Raw genomic sequence first — 21,990 nt, forward strand, 5'->3', positions numbered from 1 at the left:
AGTTAAGCATTTGTTTTTCTGGCAGCTGCACTAGCTCTTCGGTCGTGTTCTGCTTGTGATGGATCAGAACCTCCAGACTCTCTTCACGTGTATGCCACACTAGGCTAAATTTCATCTTGTTCCTTTCAGCGTAGTTGGAGCAAGTCATTTTACTTGGGTTGGAGTCGAAACTGTTACAGCTTGTCTTGAGGTTCACCCGCAGGACATTCTGGTGGACGACCCACCCAGCAGGTTCATGAAAATGTTGAACAGGAGAGGGGAGAGCATAGAGCCCTGAGGACCCCACACAGGGTCTATGGACATGTTATCTCCCCCCCCCCAAACAACACCGACTGGAAGCAATGGCTGAGGAAGGAGATGAACCACTGGAGCAGGTGCCTCCCACTCCTAACCCCTGCAGCTGATCCAGAAGGATACTGTGGTCGAGGTATCCAAGATATCAAACAAGGAAATTACAATAAAGTCAATTTAAAAAGAGGGCAAGTGTGATGACCCCAAGGGTCTTGTTTCCCGCCGCCCGCCCGGTCGATTAAGGGAAGGATCCGGGAGCGCGCCCGGATCGGACTGTGGCCTGGACCTGGGAGCGCAATCGCTGACAAGCCTACGGGGCGGACGTACTTGGGCCGCCCCGCCTCTACATTCTCCCCTGCTATCGGGGCTCGCACCGTAAGCCGCGTCTCTCCCCTCTCCGGGTCGTCCGGCGGCTGTCGGTGCCTTCCCCTGCTCCTGCCACGCGCCGCCTCTCCGTGCTTACTGCGAACGGCCTGGGGCGGAACAGAAGGGGGAGGCTCGGGGGAGAACGGCCCGGCTCGGGCCGGTTGCTTCCCCGCTTTTCCTGCTCGACACCCCCCGTCCAGAGGGGGCGCGCGCGGCGGCCCGGCACCCGGAAGCAGCCCGGCGGGAGGGCGGGCCTCGCGGATCACGTGCCCGCTCTGCCGCGGCGGCCAATCGGCAGGGGCCTCCTTCTTCGGTCGGGCTTGTCATGGCTGCCTTGCCGTTCGGGGCCGCGGGCGCCGCCGAGGAGTCGGCGCAGCTGGGCGGCGCGGCCTTGCCCGCGGGCAGCCTGGGCACGGCCGACGCGTTCCCGAAAGACTTCGGCTACGGCGCCGACGAGGACGAGGCGGGCGAGGACGACGGGGCCGAGCTGGCGGGGGGCGGCGGCGGGATCGGCATCGCGGGTCCTGGCGGCGGCGGCGGCGGCGGCGGCGGGCTGGGGGCGGGCGGCGGCGGCGACTCCTCTAAGCAGCCCCGCATCCTGTTGATGGGGCTGCGGCGCAGCGGGAAGTCCTCGATCCAGAAGGTACGACGCCTCCCCTCCGGCGAACCGGGAAGGCCTCGTGCGGGGGGCGACTCTCCCGCGCTTGGGCGGGCTTCTGAGGCGGCCCCGCTGGCGGCGCCGCTATTCACGTTCAAGCGCGTCCTTGAGCGGCCCGGCCCCTGCCAGACGACGCGGGGAGCCGCTTCCCCGAGGCATGCCTCCCGGCAGTCGTCCCCAGCAGGGCGGCTGTGGGGCCCCAGAAAGGTACACATTCGTCTAATCGATGTGTGTTTTCTGTTCTGGCAGGTGGTCTTTCACAAAATGTCTCCCAACGAAACTCTCTTTCTGGAAAGCACCAACAAAATCTATAAGGACGATATTTCTAACAGCTCCTTTGTGAACTTTCAAATATGGGATTTCCCTGGACAGATGGATTTCTTTGATCCAACATTTGATTATGAGATGATCTTCAGAGGAACTGGAGCTCTCATTTATGTTATTGATGCACAGGTTGGAAAGGAGATCTGACTGTTTTGTTAATGGTGGGCAGAGGGACCGGGGACTTTGGTGATGAGCGATGAGGGTCTAAGTAAAGCAGCAAAGGTACTGTAAATATTAATAATATGTTAATAATAATGCTAACCTTAATAAACTATCATAATTACAGTTTGTGATAATGATACAGTTTACTGAGGTTAATGTTACTGTTAATATTTCTCCAGCTTTTGTCTCAACTTTTCATCATATTAGCATTTTTCTCATAAGGTCAGTTTCTGCAAAAACAATTAGAGCTATCTTTCATGTTTTTATGGGTTTTATGTCTAGTAAGGGACGCGGTGGCGCTGCGGGTTAAACCGCTGAGCTGCCGATCGGAAGGTCGGCGGTTCGAAACCGCGTGGCGGGGTGAGCTCCCGTTGCTCGTCCCAGCTCCTGCTCACCTAGCAGTTCGAAAACATGCAAATGTGAGTAGATCAATAGGTACCGCTTCGGCGGGAAGGTAACGGCGTTCTGAGTCGTCATGCTGGCCACATGACCCGGAAGTGTCTATGACAACGCCGGCTCCATGGCTTAGAAACGGAGATGAGCACCGCCCCCTAGAGTCGGATTCGACTGGACTTTACGTCAAGGGAAACCTTTACCTTTACCTATGTCTAGTAAAGTAAGCTGATCATGCAAGAATTGATATTACATTTGTTTTACAGGATGACTACATGGAAGCATTAACCAGGCTCCATATTACAGTTTCAAAAGCTTACAAAATCAATCCAGAAATGAACTTTGAAGTTTTTATTCATAAAGTTGATGGCTTATCGGATGATCATAAAATAGAAACTCAAAGAGATATTCATCAAAGAGCTAATGATGATCTTGGTGATGCTGGGTTAGAAAAACTACATCTTAGGCAAGTGAAATTTCTTTAGCTCATATATGTTTTCAAACAGCTGTTATTAGATTAGTAGCTGAGGTCAAAGAGAGGAGTACCTGAGTTTTCTGAGATGTGTGAATAGCAGAGACAGCATTTCAGTAAAGAAATGCTGTTTGATTGTATATCATGTATTCAGGGAGAAAAATAGCTTTAGAAATGTGTTAGAAGCATAGTACGCAGAAAAGACGTATATCTCTTCTAGGTGACACCACTTGTAGGTTTCATATGTATTTACATTTGAAAATGGTTAGTAATTTTAAACTGGCAATAGATAGTTTCTAGATTAGAAATGAACTTTTTTTTTCTCTTAGAAATGTACATTTTCCAGTATGTGAAGACTAAGTCAGTCCACGTTTTATTTTAATATTGTGAAAACTATCTTCCCCTTCCACCAGCAGTGATATTTGATGATTTCTTAACTGTTGAACACTCTGGTCAGAAAAGGTAAAATAGGGAAACTCTTCAAGTTGCTTAAGATATTGATAGAGGATGCCATCCCATTCCCCCATTAAATTCCCAACTTCTCAATTTGTGTTGTTCGAGTTTCAGTTTCAAAGATGAGACCATAGATGTGGTCTGCACTAAAGCACAGAACTGCCCACTTTATTTTAGTCTACGGTATAGCAGTGTAAAATTTCCAGGAGTTTGGAAGCAAGAGAGAAAACAAAATGCTTAATTTTTAACACCATTTACAGATATAAAGCCATGTAACTTCATAAAATATATTATGGGAAATTTAGTTAGTTTATAAAAGTTTGTTACAAATGGAACGATAATCTGTTGAACTGTAAGGAATCATTCTAACTCTTGCTCGGTTATGGAGAGGAAGCAATAAGCATTGTAAAACTAAGAAAAGCAGGTGTTTTGGATTTTACCTTCCAGTGAATGAAACAGATAAAGCATTAATTTTCAGGGGGGGGAAAAAAGAAACAGCCAGGGCTCAGAATATACTTTTTCAGAGTCTGAAATGCTGTCACAGTTAGCAGTTCTACTTTTTCTGATTCTTTATTTTCCTGATTTTATCTTTTTTTTGAAGTTCTGAAAACTGAAATTTCGTTCATCCTGGAACAAAGTTCTTTCCCCTCTCACATGTTACTCTATTTCTTGATTTAGTATTTATTTATTTCTCATATTTCTTCACTGCCGATTTCACAAGGGAGTCTGGGCGGTTATATATATATAAATAAAGTATAAATATATTTCCAAGCAGATCATTTCTTTACATATTAATCAGTTTATTAATTAAAATGAAAATGTTGGCAAATATTTCATATTTTTTTCCCCAGTTCCTACTTTTTAGGAGGGGAAAGCTAGCCAGTGTAGTTTGATTATGGTTTAATGTGCCATGCAGATCCAGGTTATTTCAATAAATCATAGTTAAGTTAACCATGGATCATGTGAACAAAAGCATTTCAATTGAGAACTTGAAATTCTAGAAAATATGGCTCTCAAATCAAATGCAACAGATTGTTCAGAAGATGTGATCTTTATGACTCAGAAAGGTGAGGGGATCAGAATTTGCCTTAAATAGATTAATTTTAGACCTCATAGGTTTGCTAACAATTAGTAATGGTGGTATCAGTTTGGGCCAAAACAGCAGGTAGCATTTGGAACCACTCAGGTAATTAATTAGAGTTCTTCTTTTAGTTTTTATTTGACCAGCATCTATGATCATTCAATATTTGAAGCCTTCAGTAAAGTGGTGCAGAAGCTCATTCCACAGCTGCCCACTTTGGAAAACCTGCTGAATATCTTTATATCAGTAAGTAGCAGTTAATTACTCCATTTGAAGGACAAGTGATGTTGTGAAACTCATTGTGATTTTCATTTAGGAAACAGTGAAATTAACACCAAGAAATCTTGGGAAGAACTTTTGCCTACAAAGCAGAGTTGGTGACTACTTAACCTTGCTGATCTTAAACAGATTATTTTGAGTGATTACAGGTTCATATTAGACATTTTAAACAAATTAACATCTTTGACCATCAAAGATTTGGACTGCACACTAGTAAAACTATTGAAACATATAGTGTGCTCAATAGTTCCTTTATATTAAGTGGAGATTTTATGTCCTAATTATATACAATAAAGTATTGCAAAATAAAAGCAAATGTTACCCCGGAACAGGAATCTTGGAACAAATGTGGGTATTTGTGAGATGTAACATTAATTTAAATCTGTCTTTTCATTTTCTGAAGAACTCAGGGATTGAAAAAGCTTTTCTTTTTGATGTTGTCAGCAAGATCTATATTGCAACAGATAGTTCCCCTGTTGACATGCAGTCATATGAGCTATGCTGCGACATGATTGATGTTGTCATTGATGTTTCTTGCATATATGGGTAAGTGCTATAGAAGTATGGAACAACAATCTTGAAAGAAGTTAAAGTAGTGATTTCTAAGTACTTAAGAAGATCCTTTACTGTTCAGGAATATTTTTGGGAAATGAAAGATATGCTTGAGATTGTGAAACTTTTAGGTTAAAAGTTGGGGATGCTGATGTTGGCATAATTTTGTCCAGAAACTAGTGAAATCCAGGTTCCTACCCTGCTTCCTTGTAAAACCTGGTGTGTCTGTTTTTGAATGAACTTTGCTGCCCCTCAAGCATTTGGAGAAAAGACTGGAAAATAAGAACCACCAAACTTATTTTCATAGAGGAGAAGTTGGTGAGTAGCAGCCATAATAATATGAAGTGAGCTGAGTCAAATGTCATCCTGTATCAGCGGCATTTTTTACTCAAATTTGGTGGCACATGCTTATGTCTGTTCAGCTCTAGCTCAAAATGTCTCTAAGGGGTCTTACATAGAAGATGAAATATCCACATTCTTTTGGTTAGGAATGCTTTCTGCCAGTGAGAAAACTTGGAGTCAGTTCCAGTTCAGTTGTTAATAAATGAGTTGAGAGGAAACTTCATTTTAATCATTTTGCTTCCTTTGTAGTATGATCTTGTTTACTATTGGAACTACTTTTGTTGGAAGATATTTCAGGGGCATCTTCCTGTATTATATTTTGGTGAAGTCTCACTTTATGGTCACAGTACTGATGTTTCTATCAAAATATACAGTCAGGACCAGAAATACTGGAACAAGGATAACTGTTTTGGCATTTGGCCTCCGTACACCACCACATTGAAGTTGAAAGGAAACACACCCAGATGGGAGCAAAGTCAGGACTTTCAGCTGTCATTCAAGGGGGTTGACAAAAGTGGGGCACTAACCATTCAGGAAGTACAGTCAGAGGCATACACGCACCCCCATCGTTGGTGGCTCATAAGTAATGGAATGACAAGCAGCTGCATTGCCAGGTGCGGCCTGTTTCCTGGGTACCCATGACCAGTCAAGCAGATAAAAGGCTTGGAGGTGGTTCGGAGTTTCTTGCTGGGTTAAGGAGTATGCCAGCCACCCAACTGGAAGAAATTTTACTACAGCTCTTTGCAATTGCTTTTCAGTTCACTACCTGAATCTTCAGTATCATCCACAACTTTCATCAGCTTGTTATGGATTCACATGACAACCCTTTAACACACACACACACCCCGCCCAGCACTGAAAGGTTCCCAGTGCCCAACAGCTGGGCAGAAAGGAAAAGGGCCATGCAGAGAATTCCTTCTCCTCCCCCAGCAAGAGACACACATACAGTCAGGACCAGAAATATTGGAACAAAGATAACTGTTTTGGCATTTGGCCTCCGTACACCACCACATTGAAGTTGAAAGGAAACACACCCAGATGGGAGCAAAGTCAGGACTTTCAGCTGTAATTCAAGGGGTTTGACAAAAATGAGGCACTAACCATTCAGGAAGTACAGCCAGTGGCATACACACCCATCGTTGGTGGCTCATAAGTAATGGAACAAACCAACATCAGTACAAACATAAGGATGGCCTTTAATATCTGGATGAAAATCCTTTGCAGTCAATGACTGCCTGAAGTCTGGAACCCATGGACATGACCAAATGCTGAGTTTCCTCCCTTGAGATGCTTTGCCAGGCCTTTACTGCAGCTGCCTTCAGCTGCTGCTCATTTGTGGATCTTTCTGCCTTCAGTCTTGTCTTCAGTAAGTGAAAAGCATGCTCTATTGGGTTGAGATCAGGTGACTGACTTGGCCATTGAAGAACATCCCCCTTCTTTGCCTTGAGAAACTCTTGGGTAGCTTCTGCTATGTTTTGGGTCATTATCCATCTGCAATATGAAGCGGTGTCCTAGTTTGGCAGCATTTGGCTGAATCTGAGCAGAAAGTATGGCCCTACAGACACTTCAGAATTCATCCTGCTGCTTTTATCAGCAGTCAGGTCATCAAGGAACACCAGTGACCCAGTTCCATTGGCAACCATACATGCCCATGCCATAACACTGCCTCCACCATGTTTGACAGATGATGTGGTATGCTTTGGATCATGAGCTGTTCCTTTCCTTCGCCATACTTTTCTCTTCCCATCATTCTGGTGTAAGTTAATCTTGGTTTCATCAGTTGAAAGATGAAATGCAGCCGCTTGTCAGCCATTCGTTCCATACTTACGAGCCACCAACAATGGGTGTGCGTGTATGCCACTGGCTGTACTTCCTGAATGGTTAGTGCCCCACTTTTGTCAAACCCCTTGAATGACAGCTGAAAGTTCTGACTTCGCTCCCATCTGGGTGTGTTTCCTTTCAACTTCAATGTGGTGTGCAGAGGCCAAATGCCAAAACAGTGATCCTTCTAATATTTCTGGTCCTGACTATAACTGTAAGGCCCTCAGTATTGTGGCAAGCTGGCTGTTAACTGTTCTCCAACATTTGCTTTTTAGCTTGATTGACCTACAAAGATATTTCTTTTATTTGTTGTAGATTAATAGTTCAATTCAAGTGCCTAAATATAAATTAGACATCTGAATTGTATCATGTTTGAATTAAATGCTACATCTAAATCTCAGGTATGCTGAACAGTCTTTTCTCCTTCAACCTACTCTAGGTTAAAAGAAGATGGGAGTGGTAGTGCATATGACAAGGAATCTATGGCAATTATTAAACTCAATAACACAACTGTTCTGTATTTAAAAGAAGTGACAAAGTTTCTGGCCTTGGTGTGTATCCTTAGAGAAGAAAGCTTTGAACGCAAAGGTGAGCAAAGGGGCTTGTGTACCTCATGATTTTGTCATTTTTTCCAAATTAGGAAATGTGCTCTGCTTCAAACTCAGGGCAAAACAGTCCCATAAGGAATATTTAGTCTGAGCTGGCTGTGTCCCAGTGAGATGAGAGTGGGAATACCTCAAGTGTTCCAAGTGCTGTAGGTAATAACGTTAGAAACACTTTAAATGTTCAGGCCATTGGAAGCAGTGAGCTCAATGTCCATTTTTCTTCATTTTCAAGTTCCACAAAAACAGGTAGACTGATAGTCTATGCTGTTACCTATCACTCCATTTGGAGATATTGCTTTAAAATTCCATTAAACGTTGCCCTCACAGACAATGAAATCAATAGTTCTAGCATTGGAGAGAGGATAATTTTCTGAACCTGAACAGCTTAGCTAAGTGGCCACATAAGGTGTTTGAACCATTGCATAAATGACATTAATCATAAAAAAGGAGAGCATTATACTCAAGTTTATTTATTTATCACATGTCTTCACCACCCATCTCAGCAAGTGACTCTGGGTGATTTACAATCAAATTAAGACAATAAAAGATTAAAATATCATAAAAACAGATTCATTATAAAAATATAAATATAAAATATAAAATCCAAGATGGGGTTATTAAAGTTACATTAAATGCCAGACAGTATAGGTAGTCCTTGACTTATGACAGGAATTGGGACCGGAATTTCTGTCGCTAAGTAATGTGGTTGTAAAGCACAACCACATAGCTTAGTGAAGGCAATCCCTGCAGTCCTGGTTGCCATCATTAACTGAATCCCACGGTTGTTAAGCGAGGCAGCTTCCTGCTGAACCAAAGTCAGTGGAGAAGCCAGCAGGAAGTTGCAGGTCCAGGGCCAGCAGGCAGGTAAGTGGTTGCTGCCAGGTGGGGGAGCGAGGGGGCCTGGGGGAGGGTTGGGGAGGGTGCAAGGAGGTGCGTGAGCGGCTGGCACGAGCACAGAGGGGTTGGGGGATGGTGCACGGGTGCGGAGACTTACCCCAGTGACCTGCAACTTCCCCTGCCAGCTTCCCCACTGACTTTCTGGGGAAGCCGACAGGGACGGTTGCAAATGGAGATGGTGCAGTGCTGCAGTGGGTCATAAGTGCAAACCAGTTGCCAAGCACCCAGATCACAATCACATGACCGTGAGGGTGTTGGAATGGCCAGAACTCCAAGGAATGGTTGTAGATGGAGGACTACTTGTAATACTCAGCAGACCACATAATATGCATTGTCTACATGTATTCTAAAAGCTCAGTGGGGAAAAGATACTCTGCACATTCCCACACTCAAGCTCACAAATCAACAGTATAGCTGCTGCATGCATTCATTCATTCATTCATTCATTCATTCATTCATTCATTCATTCATTCATTCATTCATTCTTCAAATTTTCCCACCACCCATCTCCCCCGAGAAGAGGGACTCTGGGCAGTTTACAATAAAACCAACATTAAAACAATAAATATACAAAAATAAAATACAAATTCCCAAATATAAATATAAAATAAATACAAACATAAAATCCAAGTGGCCGCAACAGTGAGGAGATACAGTTTTATAGATCAATAGTTTATATTACAGATTTATAGTTTTGAACTAGAAAATGACAATAGCAGTACTTCTATTATGTGTTTTACTTCTACAGAATGGCTTCTTGCCCAGCACAGAACACAATATACACATGCAATGACACAACTCCAACTTTCTGTTAGTAAAGAATATAAACAAGCAAGCAAACAAACTTACCAGGGAGGTAGACAGGTAACATAGAAAATACTCATTAGTACTTATATTTGGGCTAAGCCATCCAGAATCAAATCTGAAATCCAATGTAGTACTCTGTCTGATCCAGGCAGGTTAGGGATTTAGGTCCCAACTATCACCACCCCTCTGCTCTCCTGAAGAATAGAACTGGCCTCTGCTGCTGAATTGGCCAGGCTGGAGAAGTGCTGGGGAAGAAGAAACCAACGCAACATTGAAAATAGCGTGTCACTCACAGAACAGCCAGGATGCTCAAAATAGCCTTGCTTTATTCCCGGGGGAGGAGGAAACCTCAAGCTCAGAAAAATCTCATGAAACAGCATTTTGTTTTGATCTCAGAATGCTGAAAGGTCAGAATGTTTTTCACATTCGTACCGAGTGTGCCTCAGCTTCCACAAGGTCAAATAAGTCCAATAGTCTAGTAATTTATTTGTTTGTTGTATTGATTTGATTTGTATAGCTGCCCATTTCAACAAGTGACCCCGGGCAGTGAACGAGATTAAAATTGAATGCTTCCAAATGCTCTTCAAGTAGTCCAGATCGGAGGTCACAAGCGCCTGAGTGATTGAGCAGGACCTTCTGGTCCAGCAATGGGTGCAACTGGTGCACAACCTAAAGGTGTGCAAAGGTTCTCTTGGCCACAGCTGCCACCTGCTCTCTGAGCAGGAGTTGTGAGTCCAAGAGGACCCAGAGATTGTGTACCAGATCTGTCTGAGGCAGTGTCACCTCATCCAAGAGCAATGATGGAAGGTCCCTGGCACCATTCAGTCTTGCCTGGGTTGAGCCGAAACCTGTTGTACCCCATCCAGGCCTCCACAGCCTCTACACACTGGGACAGGACATCCATGACATCACTCAGGCATCCTGGATTGGAGATGTAAAGCTGAGTATCCTCAGCATACTGGTGGTACCTCACCCCAAATTGTTGGATGACCTCACCCATTGGCCTCATGTAAATGTCAAACAGGAAGGAAGGAAGGACCCAGCCCTGTGGCACCGCACAAAGTAGTGGCCACAGGCTGGACCTCTCCCCCGATCAACACTGACTGGAACCAGCCCCAGCGGAAGGAGGAGAACCAACACGGCACAGTGCCACTCATCCCCAACTCTGGAGCCGGTCCAGAAGGATACCACGATCAATGGTATCGAAAGCTGCTGGGGGGTCAAGAAGAGCAAGGATGGACACACTACCCCCATCCTGCTCCTGCCAGAGGTCATCCAAGAGTGCAATCATTGCCGTCTCCATCCCATGCCCTGGCCTGAATCCTGATTGAAAGGGGTTCAGATAACCCATTTCATCCAGAGTCCTCTGAAATTGCAGTGTGATGACCTTTTCCACAACCTTCCCTAAAAAGGGAAGGTTGGAAACTATGAATACCATCCAGACTGGTTAGGTTGATATAATCTGAATCTGTCGTCTCTCTGCATCACTATCTCTGTTAGAAGACTGGTATAAATTATTAAATATTTGCACAAAATTCTATGTATTTTCCAAAATGCTTTTTTAGAAAGTTATTTGATGACCTTTGTTGAGGTTTATCTGTTGAGCAAGCATTTCACAGTTTATAGAACCTTTCTGGTAAGCCAGGGAAAAGAGAAGTAGGGAAGCCTTTAGAAAAGTTTGTCTGCTATAATTTGTGGAGTCCCTGATGCTCTCTGAGCCTGGTTGTTTTCTTGCAGATGTTTCATTGCCCAACTAGGCAACATCTTCATTGCGAGTAGGGAGTGGGTTTGCTCTCTGTTTATATACGGTGGCTTGCCCTGCTTGTGTTGGTGGGGTGTTCTGTCCAGAGCTACAGTTCAACCCTGAGCTACAGATACTCTCTTCTACTAGTTTCTTTAAAACGCCACTCTCTCAGAAGTAATTATTTACCTTTTCCATGTTTTTTTCTATAAGAAATCTCTGAAGAGGTTCTTGATAAAGTTTTTGCTGTCTTTTGTTGTCATCTTGTCTTTGTGAAAGCCACAGACAACTGCTGATGAGCATCTTCTCCTTTGCTCAACCAACTTCCAAAAGTTTTCTTGGGAGAACTCAATTCAGCATTCTAGAATTATTCTGGTTGATTTCATCACATATAAAACAATTTTGAAAACAAAGTTTCAGTTTACTAAAGAAGCCTAGTTTTAGTCCTAAATCCCATTAAATTTTATATTGAGATCTTCTACTTTTCTATTCTGAATTTGGAACAGAGGGCATGCTTGATTGTAGCATTGCCAGTTGTATTGCTTATCCTTTTAGGTTGCTGAGATCACATTTTGCTTTAAAGCATGTAGCTTTTTTTTAACAAATGGAATGAGCTGCAAAGAAGAGGAAGACTGCTTTCCAGCAACGGGGGATGGTTAGTTGGAAATTGTATGGTTTTCTGTAGGAAAAATGATTTCCTGCAGAACAATGAAGAAGGCATGCAAAATGTTTAGAATTGGAAAGATGTCATGCTTGAAACAACTGTTCTGCGTTTGAAGTGGGATGCTTCCATCTTACCAGAATTGCTTCAGTGTTTTTACCATCCCATAAGATACCTCTTGAACTCAAAGCAGGGCATTTTGAATTCACAGCATTTCCATACCATGCCACTCATTTTCTGAGATTTTCCCAAATGGTGTGTGTTTGCTTCTCTTCATTTTCATCACAATCCATTTTTCTTGCAGGCTTAATAGACTACAATTTTCACTGCTTCCGTAAGGCTATCCATGAGGTCTTTGAAGTGGGCATTTCTTCTCATCGGTCCTGCAGCCATCAAGCAAACATTCCCAATTTAAAAGCAGTGACTCATAATGGCACCCCTAGAAATGTCATCTAAGGAGGACTGAATCAGAATGACCTCGTGCTTGCTTGCTTGCCCTGTGTCTGTGTATCAGGGCATGAGCATCCCAGAGAATTTGCTGCGTAACTTCATCCGTTTATTTTGAAGGAAGAGTGAGTTTGTCATCGTAGCTGGCATGGATGCCCAGAATGGCTGCCAGGAACCATGGGGACTAAGAGTGGTTGCTTTAGTTATAATTTGGCAGGCAGGTGGCCTCTCCTCCGCTTGGACAACTTCCTTGTTTGTTTCAGAATTAAACAGAGCAGCAGGTGGTTTTGTTCCAGAGGTTCCAAACTTCAAACGTATTTCTTAACTTATTGGAATATACACTCAACACATTCCACATGACTTATGACATAGTTTTGTGGTAATACCTGAAAAAGTATATCCTGTGACTTCTCCCTAGCAAACCTATTGAATGAAAGAGCTTATTTCCTTTTCTAGCTTTAACTTTCCTCAGAATTGTTTGAAACGTCTTGTCGTAGATTCTCAAGCTTTTGGCAACTCAGCTAATATCAGTTCCTGCACTTATTCTAAAACTCTTTTTTGTAATAATTCAATTTCACCCTGTCATGGTTAATATCTCTAGAATTTGGTATTTATTTCTTGAAGCCACATGATTGCATAAGGATCATTTTTTAAAAAAAAAATACATGCAGCTTTGGCAAGAACAGAGCAGGATGGGTTTTGGTTGCTAGAATTTGCAAAAATGTTTTGCTTATTTTTAACATGTGAAACTTCCTTAAATTGGCATACTTTCCATCTGATGGAATGTTTTCTGTGAATCTCCCTGAAGATTATCTGCGCTGGCAGGTAAATGCCACTGGCCATTTTCTTCATGATGACAGCACTTCCAAAACCTCAAACTGTTCTTTACTCGAAATGCCAGTGTGAGTCCATTGAAGATTTAACAGGTATTTTAATGCTATTCACAGGTGATTGTATTCTGCCAGAGGGTCACGTCCAGAGGGACAAGTTCCCTAGGCTGCATTAATAAAATAACTTTATCTCAACAAGTGTTCTTCCTCTGAATTAAATACACGTAGACATGGGGTTTCGTGTCCAGTCGGAAGTTGCAGACTCTCGCGTGTGGTGGAATCACTCAGTCACTGTGGTTGCAGATCCTGATTAATACCTTGCAGAAATTCTGCCTTCTGTTTCAGAGTGTTTCCTTCCAACCCTTTGTAAGCAAAACCAACTTGTTTATGCCAAACAATAATGTGTATTTCTGTTGGGATGCTATTTCAGACGTTACCTCGTAACACCACCCTTGGTGGAAATTGCAGCCTCCAAACCCGTGGTGTAGCCAGCTAAGAGACTATCCTTGCCTTTGGATATTTTTCCCGCTCTCGCTTGCAGAGCTCTTTTAGTTCAGTTAGGGCTAGGTCTTGTATGCAATGCATGTTAGAGATCTCCCCACAGATTTTTAGTAATACTCAAGTCGAGACTGAAGGATACTTCAAAACTTTTCTTTCTTTTTCTGTAAGTACTTCATGGTTGATGTGGAGGTATGTTTCAAATCATTGTCTTGCTATGCTTACTATGCACATGCCATATTTTTTTCTTATTTTGAATATATAAACAATTGCAGAGTAAGTAATGCAATCACATTTGCAGAAAGGTAAATAAGGAATGCTTATGGCATTAGTGGTATGTAATATTATGTAGATGATGCCATGTTGACTCAAATGATTTGCACCAAATTGTGGATATTAGTTTGAACAGATACTGTATGGACTTTTAATTTACAGTGCAATTCCTGTTCCTTTTGCTTCTGTTAGTAAATTACGGTCATTATGATCATTTGATCAGCAGGAACATATTTGTATATATGTGTGACAGATCTTCAATATATACATCAACCAGTACATCCCAAATGGTGCATGAAATGTTAAAAGTTGTCACAGTGTGGAGCAGTCTTTTAGAACAGTGGATTCTCCCAAGATTTTCAAAAGGAGACTGGAAAGCTACATAATGAAGATGCTTAAGTGGATTCTACACTGAATGGTGGATTGGACTATATGACCTATAATTCCCTTTCAGTATGTGGTCCCATAATTCTATGTAAAGGCTTATGGATCAGACCCTCCTACAGCTCCCTTTGTTGATACCCTTAAGGCAAACAGTTCAAGAGAGCCAGTTTGGTCTCGTGGTTAAGTCAATGAGCTAGAAACCAGGAGACTCTGAGTTTTAGTCCTGCCTTAGGCATGAAAGCTGGCTGGGTGTATTTGGGCCAGTCACACTCTGCCCCTGACATCAGACTTGGGTGACAAGCGGGCCGATCAATTCCTGTTGCAACATTCAGTTGACCCTAAATAAATAAATAAATTGTAGTTTACAGCTGTCATTCTATTTGTCTTGTAACATCCAAAATGTTCAGGCTGAAGCACCAGTTATTAATAATACTTATAGATATTAAATATTTATTTATTATTCACATTTCTATTACCCCCCATCTCCCCCGAAAAGGGGGGCTCAGTGGTATGAAGCAAACACTTTTAGCTGTGCTCCTCAGTGGCTCGCTAAAGATAGCTAAGGTGCCTTTTGTCATTCAAGAACCTTGGATCCTTGATTTGCGATTTGCACCTCCAATGCTTATACAGAGAACTAATAGAAATAGTACAGTGATTGTGGAATTGCAGTAATAGAAAAGGTCTCAAAGAATCCATGTTGAATGTCTGATAAGAAACAATAGGCAGGAACTGCCCACATAGGATGTCCATGTAGGGCTATATGAAGTACAGGATCAAATAAACATCAAAACAATACCAGCTACAAATTCCCTAGTATCAATGATTATGCTTAGATAAGCAGGAGTGACCCTATAGAACATACTCTATACACTTACATATACACTCAGTCATGCCTGCGATGTACCTACCAAAAGGAAGAGAGAGAGAGGCCTTTTTCTGCTGGCCAAATATATGAAATAACGTTGGGAGGTTCCCAACTCAGTTTTCCAACACCAGGCTCCCATCTTTTATAGTCTACGGATCTCGATATCATAGCTGGTTCTCACAAAAAGCTATTTTTCACATTTTTTCTGGCCTTACACATTTCCTTCAGTTCAGTTTTCAGTTACTTGAATATGCTTGTTTGTTAGCACCAGCCATGTTACCGTGGTTCCTATAGGTTTTTTCATTTATCAGCTCTATGTGGTGCCAGTTGATGGTTTAGTCTGTATTCAGGTCTCTTGTCCTTCCCTTTGCCCTGTTTCTGGTCACCTAGTATAATCAAAAGGCCCATTAGAGAAGGATTTATAGAGAATAGAATATAAAGCTTCAGCAAAGGATCGTTACCTTGTCGTGGTGCTGGAGCTTGAGCACCTCAATGATGCCATGAGCTAAACCGTGAAGGGCCACCCAAGACGGGAAGGTCATGACAGAGAGGTCAGACTAAATGTGATCCCTGGGGAAGGTAATGGCAACCCACCCCAGTATTCTTGCCGTGAAAACTAAATGGATCAGTACAACCAGAGATATGTCGGTATACCATCGGAAGATGAGACCCCCAGGTCGGAAGATGGTCAAAATGCTACTGGGGAGGAACAGAGGATGAGCTCAACTAGCCCCAGACGTGATGACGCAGCTAGCTCAAAGCCGAAAGGACGGCTAGCGGCCGACGGTGCTGGTGGTGAACGGCGAATCCGATGTTCTAAGGATCAACACACCATTGGAACCTGGAATGTAAGATCTATGAGCCAGGGCAAATTGGATGTGGTTATTGGTGAGATGTCAAGATTAAAGATAGACATCCTGGGCGTCAGTGAACTGAAATGGGCCACTTCACATCAAATGACCACCAGATCTACTACTGTGGACAAGAGGATCACAGAAGAAATGGAGTAGCCTTCATAATTAATAGTAAAGTGGCTAAAGCAGTGCTTGGATACAACCCAAAAAATGACAGAATGATCTCAATTCGAATTCAGGGCAAGCCATCTAACATCACAGTGATCCAAATATACGCCCCAACCACAAATGCTGAAGAAGCTGAAGTAGAGCAGTTCTATGAGGATCTGCAGCACCTACTGGACAACACGCCTAAAAGAGATGTTATTTTCATCACGGGAGACTGGAATGCTAAGGTGGGCAGTCAAATGACACCTCGAATTACAGGTAAGTATGGCCTGGGAGAACAAAATGAAGCAGGACATAGGCTGATAGAATTTTGCCAAGACAATTCGCTCTGCATAACAAACACTCTCTTCCAACAACCTAAGAGACGGCTTTATACATGGACTTCACCAGATGGACAACACCGAAATCAGATTGATTACATCCTTTGCAGCCAAAGGTGGCGGACATCTGTACAGTCGGTAAAAACAAGGCCTGGAGCTGACTGTAGTTCAGATCACGAACTTCTTCTTGCACAATTTAGGATCAGACTCAAGAGATTACGGAAGACCCACAGATCAGCTAGATATGAGCTCACTAATATTCCTAAGGAATATGCAGTGGAGGTGAGGAATCGATTTAAGGGACTGGACTTAGTAGATAGCGTCCCGGAAGAATTATGGACAGAAGTTGGCAGCATTGTTCAGGAGGCGGCAACAAAATACATCCCAAAGAAAGAGAAAACCAAGAAGGCAAAATGGCTGTCTGCTGAGACACTAGAAGTAGCCCAAGAAAGAAGGAAAGCAAAAGGCAACAGCGATAGGGGGAGATATGCCCAATTAAATGCAAAATTCCAGAGGTTAGCCAGAAGAGATAAGGAATTATTTTTAAACAAGCAATGCGCGGAAGTGGAAGATGACAATAGAATAGGAAGGACAAGAGACCTCTTCCAAAAAATTAGAAACATTGGAGGTAAATTCCAGGCCAAAATGGGTATGATCAAAAACAAAGATGGCAAGGACCTAACAGAAGAAGAAGAGATCAAGAAAAGGTGGCAAGAATATACAGAAGACCTGTATAGGAAGGATAACAATATCGGGGATAGCTTTGACGGTGTGGTCAGTGAGCTAGAGCCAGACATCCTGAAGAGTGAGGTTGAGTGGGCCTTAAGAAGCATTGCTAATAACAAGGCAGCAGGAGACGACGGCATCCCAGCTGAACTGTTCAAAATCTTGCAAGATGATGCTGTCAAGGTAATGCATGCTATATGCCAGCAAATTTGGAAAACACAAGAATGGCCATCAGATTGGAAAAAATCAACTTATATCCCCATACCAAAAAAGGGAAACACTAAAGAATGTTCAAACTATCGAACAGTGGCACTCATTTCACATGCCAGTAAGGTAATGCTCAAGATCCTGCAAGGTAGACTTCAGCAATTCATGGAGCGAGAATTGCCAGATGTACAAGCTGGGTTTAGAAAAGGCAGAGGAACTAGAGACCAAATTGCCAATATCCGCTGGATAATGGAAAAAGCCAGGGAGTTTCAGAAAAACATCTATTTCTGTTTTATTGACTATTCTAAAGCCTTTGACTGTGTGGACCATAACAAATTGTGGCAAGTTCTTAGCGGTATGGGGATACCAAGTCATCTTGTCTGCCTCCTGAAGAATCTGTATAACGACCAAGTAGCAACAGTAAGAACAGACCACGGAACAACGGACTGGTTTAAGATTGGGAAAGGAGTACGGCAGGGCTGTATACTCTCACCCTACCTATTCAACTTGTATGCAGAACACATCATGCGACAAGCTGGGCTTGAGGAATCCAAGGCTGGAGTTAAAATCTCTGGAAGAAACATTAACAATCTCAGATATGCAGATGATACCACTTTGATGGCTGAAAGCGAAGAGGAACTGAGGAGCCTTATGATGAAGGTGAAAGAAGAAAGTGCAAAAGCTGGTTTGCAGCTAAACCTCAAAAAAACCAAGATTATGGCAACCAGCTTGATTGATAACTGGCAAATAGAGGGAGAAAATGTAGAAGCAGTGAAAGACTTTGTATTCCTAGGTGCGAAGATTACTGCAGATGCTGACTGCAGTCAGGAAATCAGAAGATGCTTAATCCTTGGAAGAAGAGCAATGAAAAATCTCGATAAAATAGTTAAGAGCAGAGACATCACACTGACAACAAAGGTCCGCATAGTTAAAGCAATGGTGTTCCCTGTAGTAACATATGGCTGTGAGAGCTGGACCATAAGGAAGGCTGAGCGAAGGAAGATCGATGCTTTTGAACTGTGGTGTTGGAGGAAAATTCTGAGAGTGCCTTGGACTGCAAGAAGATCCAACCAGTCCATCCTCCAGGAAATAAAGCCAGACTGCTCACTTGAGGGAATGATATTAAAGGCAAAACTGAAATACTTTGGCCACATAATGAGAAGACAGGACACCCTGGAGAAGATGCTGATGCTAGGGAGAGTGGAAGGCAAAAGGAAGAGGGGCCGACCAAGGGCAAGATGGATGGATGATATTCTAGAGGTGACGGACTCGTCCCTGGGGGAGCTGGGGGTGTTGACGACCGACAGGAAGCTCTGGCGTGGGCTGGTCCATGAAGTCACGAAGAGTCGGAAGCGACTAAACGAATAAACAACAACAAGAATGTAAAGAATAAAGATACTGTATGTATCCAGGAAATAAAGATATAATAAGCATTTCATAAGAGAATAAGAAAGTGCATCATGCATCATTCATTTTAATGATGCTTTAGGACATTCTGCAGAGGGGATGAAGTACAGGTAGTCTTCACTTAACGACTATTCATTCAGCAACTGTTTGAAATTATGACAGCGCTGAAAAAGTGGCCTTGTGACCTGTGCCCCAAATTACGACTTGCAGCACCCCCACAGTCACATGATCAAAATTCAGGCATTTGGCAGCCCACCCACATTTATGACTGCTTCAACTCCCCCCACCCACCTATCTCCCCCCATCCCTGCCCTTACGGAAGCCCGCACCCTGCCTTGTGGGGCGGCAAGCCCACCCGTGTGGGCAAGGCCACCATAGCAAGCTCCAGCCTTCCCAGCCCACATTCCGTCATTCCTTTGGAGAGTCTGAGCTTTCCAAAGAGCTCTCCAAAGGCTCTGAGAAGACAGCACAAGCTTCCAAAGACAGCGTTCTGAAGGGAGCCATGTGGAGGAAACATTTGCCGGAGAAGCTGGGTCCAAAAAGGACTCGCCAAAGGCAGCCAGGCACTTCTGCTTCTCCTGCAGCCCCTGGGCAAAAAAGGTGAAAGGTTGGTGTGGGGAACTGAGAGAGGAGGCAGCTGGGTGAGTGAATGCGGGCTGGGGAGGCTGGAGCTTGCTATGGTGGCCTCACCTGTGTGGGGTGGGACGGGATGGGATGGGCGGCCTCGTGGTGCACAGCTGGGCTTGCTATCCCACAAGGCAAGGGCAGGGTTTCCAAAAGGGCAGAGATGGGGGCAGATAGGTGGGGGAGTTGAAGGCAGTGTTTGGGGCTGGTAGGAACCAAACCCAGAATGGCTTGGATTGGGTGGGTGCCCGGACTAATGACCGGTAAAATTCATGTAACGACGGCAAGGGGAATTGCTAGGATTGCTGTCACTAAGCAATGCTATCTCACTTTACGACCGCATGGCTTAGCAACAGAAATTCCAGGCTCAATTGCCATCATTAAATGAAGACTACCTGTAGTGCGTACAGTGAGCTGTAAGAACTGTAGCCACGTTGCTTTGAAGAAACAAGTGGCAGCACTACCTTGGCAAAGCATGTGAAATGGCAGGGATAGGAAACCTTAGCTGAACTCTGTCTAATAGATCTCGTGTCAGTCTCTTAGATTTGTCACTGGTGTTTCATGCTGGAATTTGTAGTTAGCAAGATCTGAGAGTTCCTGGGTTCCCTATTCCTGTGAATTGAATGGCTTTTCTATGTACGGTGTCCTGGTGGTTTACCAGTTTCAAGAAACCTGTGCTTTATTCACCCAAACCTTCATTGTCATAACAGCACAAAGGTTTTATTAGGAAAAAATATACAAGCAGTACATTTTGGAAATTATTTAATAGTGAGTATAATTTTCAATCTACTTATTCAGCACCAAGTTACAATAAATAGTTCCATGCATTCACACGATGGCAGTACTGCTCCATAGAAACTTTAGTTTTGAACCTCTTTGGCTAACCTGTTTATTCTAAGGCTCAGAGGAAAGGGGACTGAAGCTGTTGACATCACAAAACTGATTTCTGTGGAGTATTTTGATAAATTGCAAAGGATCTATATCAGATGTTCATACCAAAGTAAATACCTATTATTCAGCTTATGCACACTTTATTTTGTTTTGCAAGACACCTTTGAATGACAGCATTCATTCATATGATGTATCATGTACTGTGGTTGTTTCCAGTTCCCATTAATCTGACTTACTTTTTATAGAATGTAAGAGTTGAAAGGGATATTAGAGAGTGTCTAGTCCAAACCCCTGCCCAGAGAAGAAATCCACTACCACAGCACTCCTGGCAGATGTCCACTCAGTTTCTGTCTAAATTCCCCCAGTGAAGGAGAATCTACTGCTCCCCAAGACAGCCTGTCCTACTGTTGAAGAGCTCTTAGTGCTAGGAATTTGTCCTGAAGTCCAACTAGAATCTGTTATCTTGTAATTAAACACATTGTTTCTTGTCTTCTGGAACAATGCTGAACAATTCTGCCCTGTCTTCTATGTCAACCTTTCAGGCACTTACAGCTATCATGTCTCCCTGCATTCTTCTCCATGCCTACAGTTGTTCATTGTAAGTTTTTCCTTCCCAGTTCTTTATCATCTTGGCAATTCTCTTAGGGACACACTTCAGTTTGTCAATGTCTTTTCTAAAATATGCCCTGAACCAGACCCAATATTCTACAGGTTGTCTGAATAACACAGAACAGAGAGGACTGATGACTTCACTCGATCTGACATACTTGTAATACAGAAGTTAATTTTTTAAGTTAATCAATTTTAAGTTAAGTTACTAAGTATTTTACGAAGTTAAAAACTGCATCAGGGTTAGGGTTAGGGTTAGCCTATGATCCACCAAAAACCCTCAGATCCCTTTTGCATTTCCTTCTACGCGGTATGGTTTTCACCCATCTTTTATTTCATGCCTTTGATTTTTCCTATCTGAAAGACTTAGCATTTGAGACTGATGAAATTCATCTGGCTGGTTTCTGCCTATCATTTCACTTTGTCAGCATCCTCCTGAATCTTGATACTGTTGTGTATTTGTTATCTCTATATATTTGTGTAATCTGTACATTTAATAAACATACTGCTTAATAACCTAGAGTTTTGCCTGGTATTAGTGTCTAACTACCAATTTGTTGTTACCTATTTCCCGTCCCCCACTCTTTTTTGAAGATAGGGAACAAATTTACCTTTTTGCAAACATCTAGCATCATACCCAACCATGATTTCTCAGAAAGGGGTTCAAAGATGGTAGTCACAAACTACTTCAGGACTCTTAGCTGTATCTGGTCTGGAGACTTAAACTTGTTTATGGTTGGCAGGTGTTACCTATCTATTTATGTACCTTGGGTTGTCATTCCTTCTTTAGAGTCAGTTCTGTTTTGAACTTAGTTACCAAACCAAAGTAGGAGTAGAGGAGATCTGTGCAGTCCCCATCACTATTACCATCTTGCCATCTTCTTAATGCAGTGGGGGCTCCTTTTTCTTTTATTACTTGATACAGAGTGTGTCTGTTCCTTGGAATCTTAAGTTTTCCATAAATGTGTTTGAGATTGATACC

At 43.0% G+C, this 21,990-nt stretch overlaps 2 protein-coding genes across 2 annotated transcripts in view; both read left to right on the plus strand.

Annotated features, from left to right (window-relative positions):
* Positions 1-21,990, plus strand: part of MYCBP (MYC binding protein) — a 116,368-nt gene that overhangs the window by 3,639 nt on the left and 90,739 nt on the right. The window lies entirely within an intron of this gene.
* Positions 913-12,937, plus strand: RRAGC (Ras related GTP binding C). The gene is made up of 7 exons (XM_063311629.1): positions 913-1,300; positions 1,565-1,768; positions 2,461-2,660; positions 4,332-4,446; positions 4,883-5,025; positions 7,634-7,782; positions 12,210-12,937. Exons 1-7 carry the CDS (start codon positions 983-985, stop codon positions 12,359-12,361), a joined length of 1,281 nt encoding a protein of 426 aa, XP_063167699.1. The 5' UTR covers positions 913-982; the 3' UTR covers positions 12,362-12,937.

This window comes from Candoia aspera, chromosome 10 (genome assembly GCF_035149785.1).
Source record: "Candoia aspera isolate rCanAsp1 chromosome 10, rCanAsp1.hap2, whole genome shotgun sequence".
NCBI lineage: Eukaryota > Metazoa > Chordata > Lepidosauria > Squamata > Boidae > Candoia > Candoia aspera.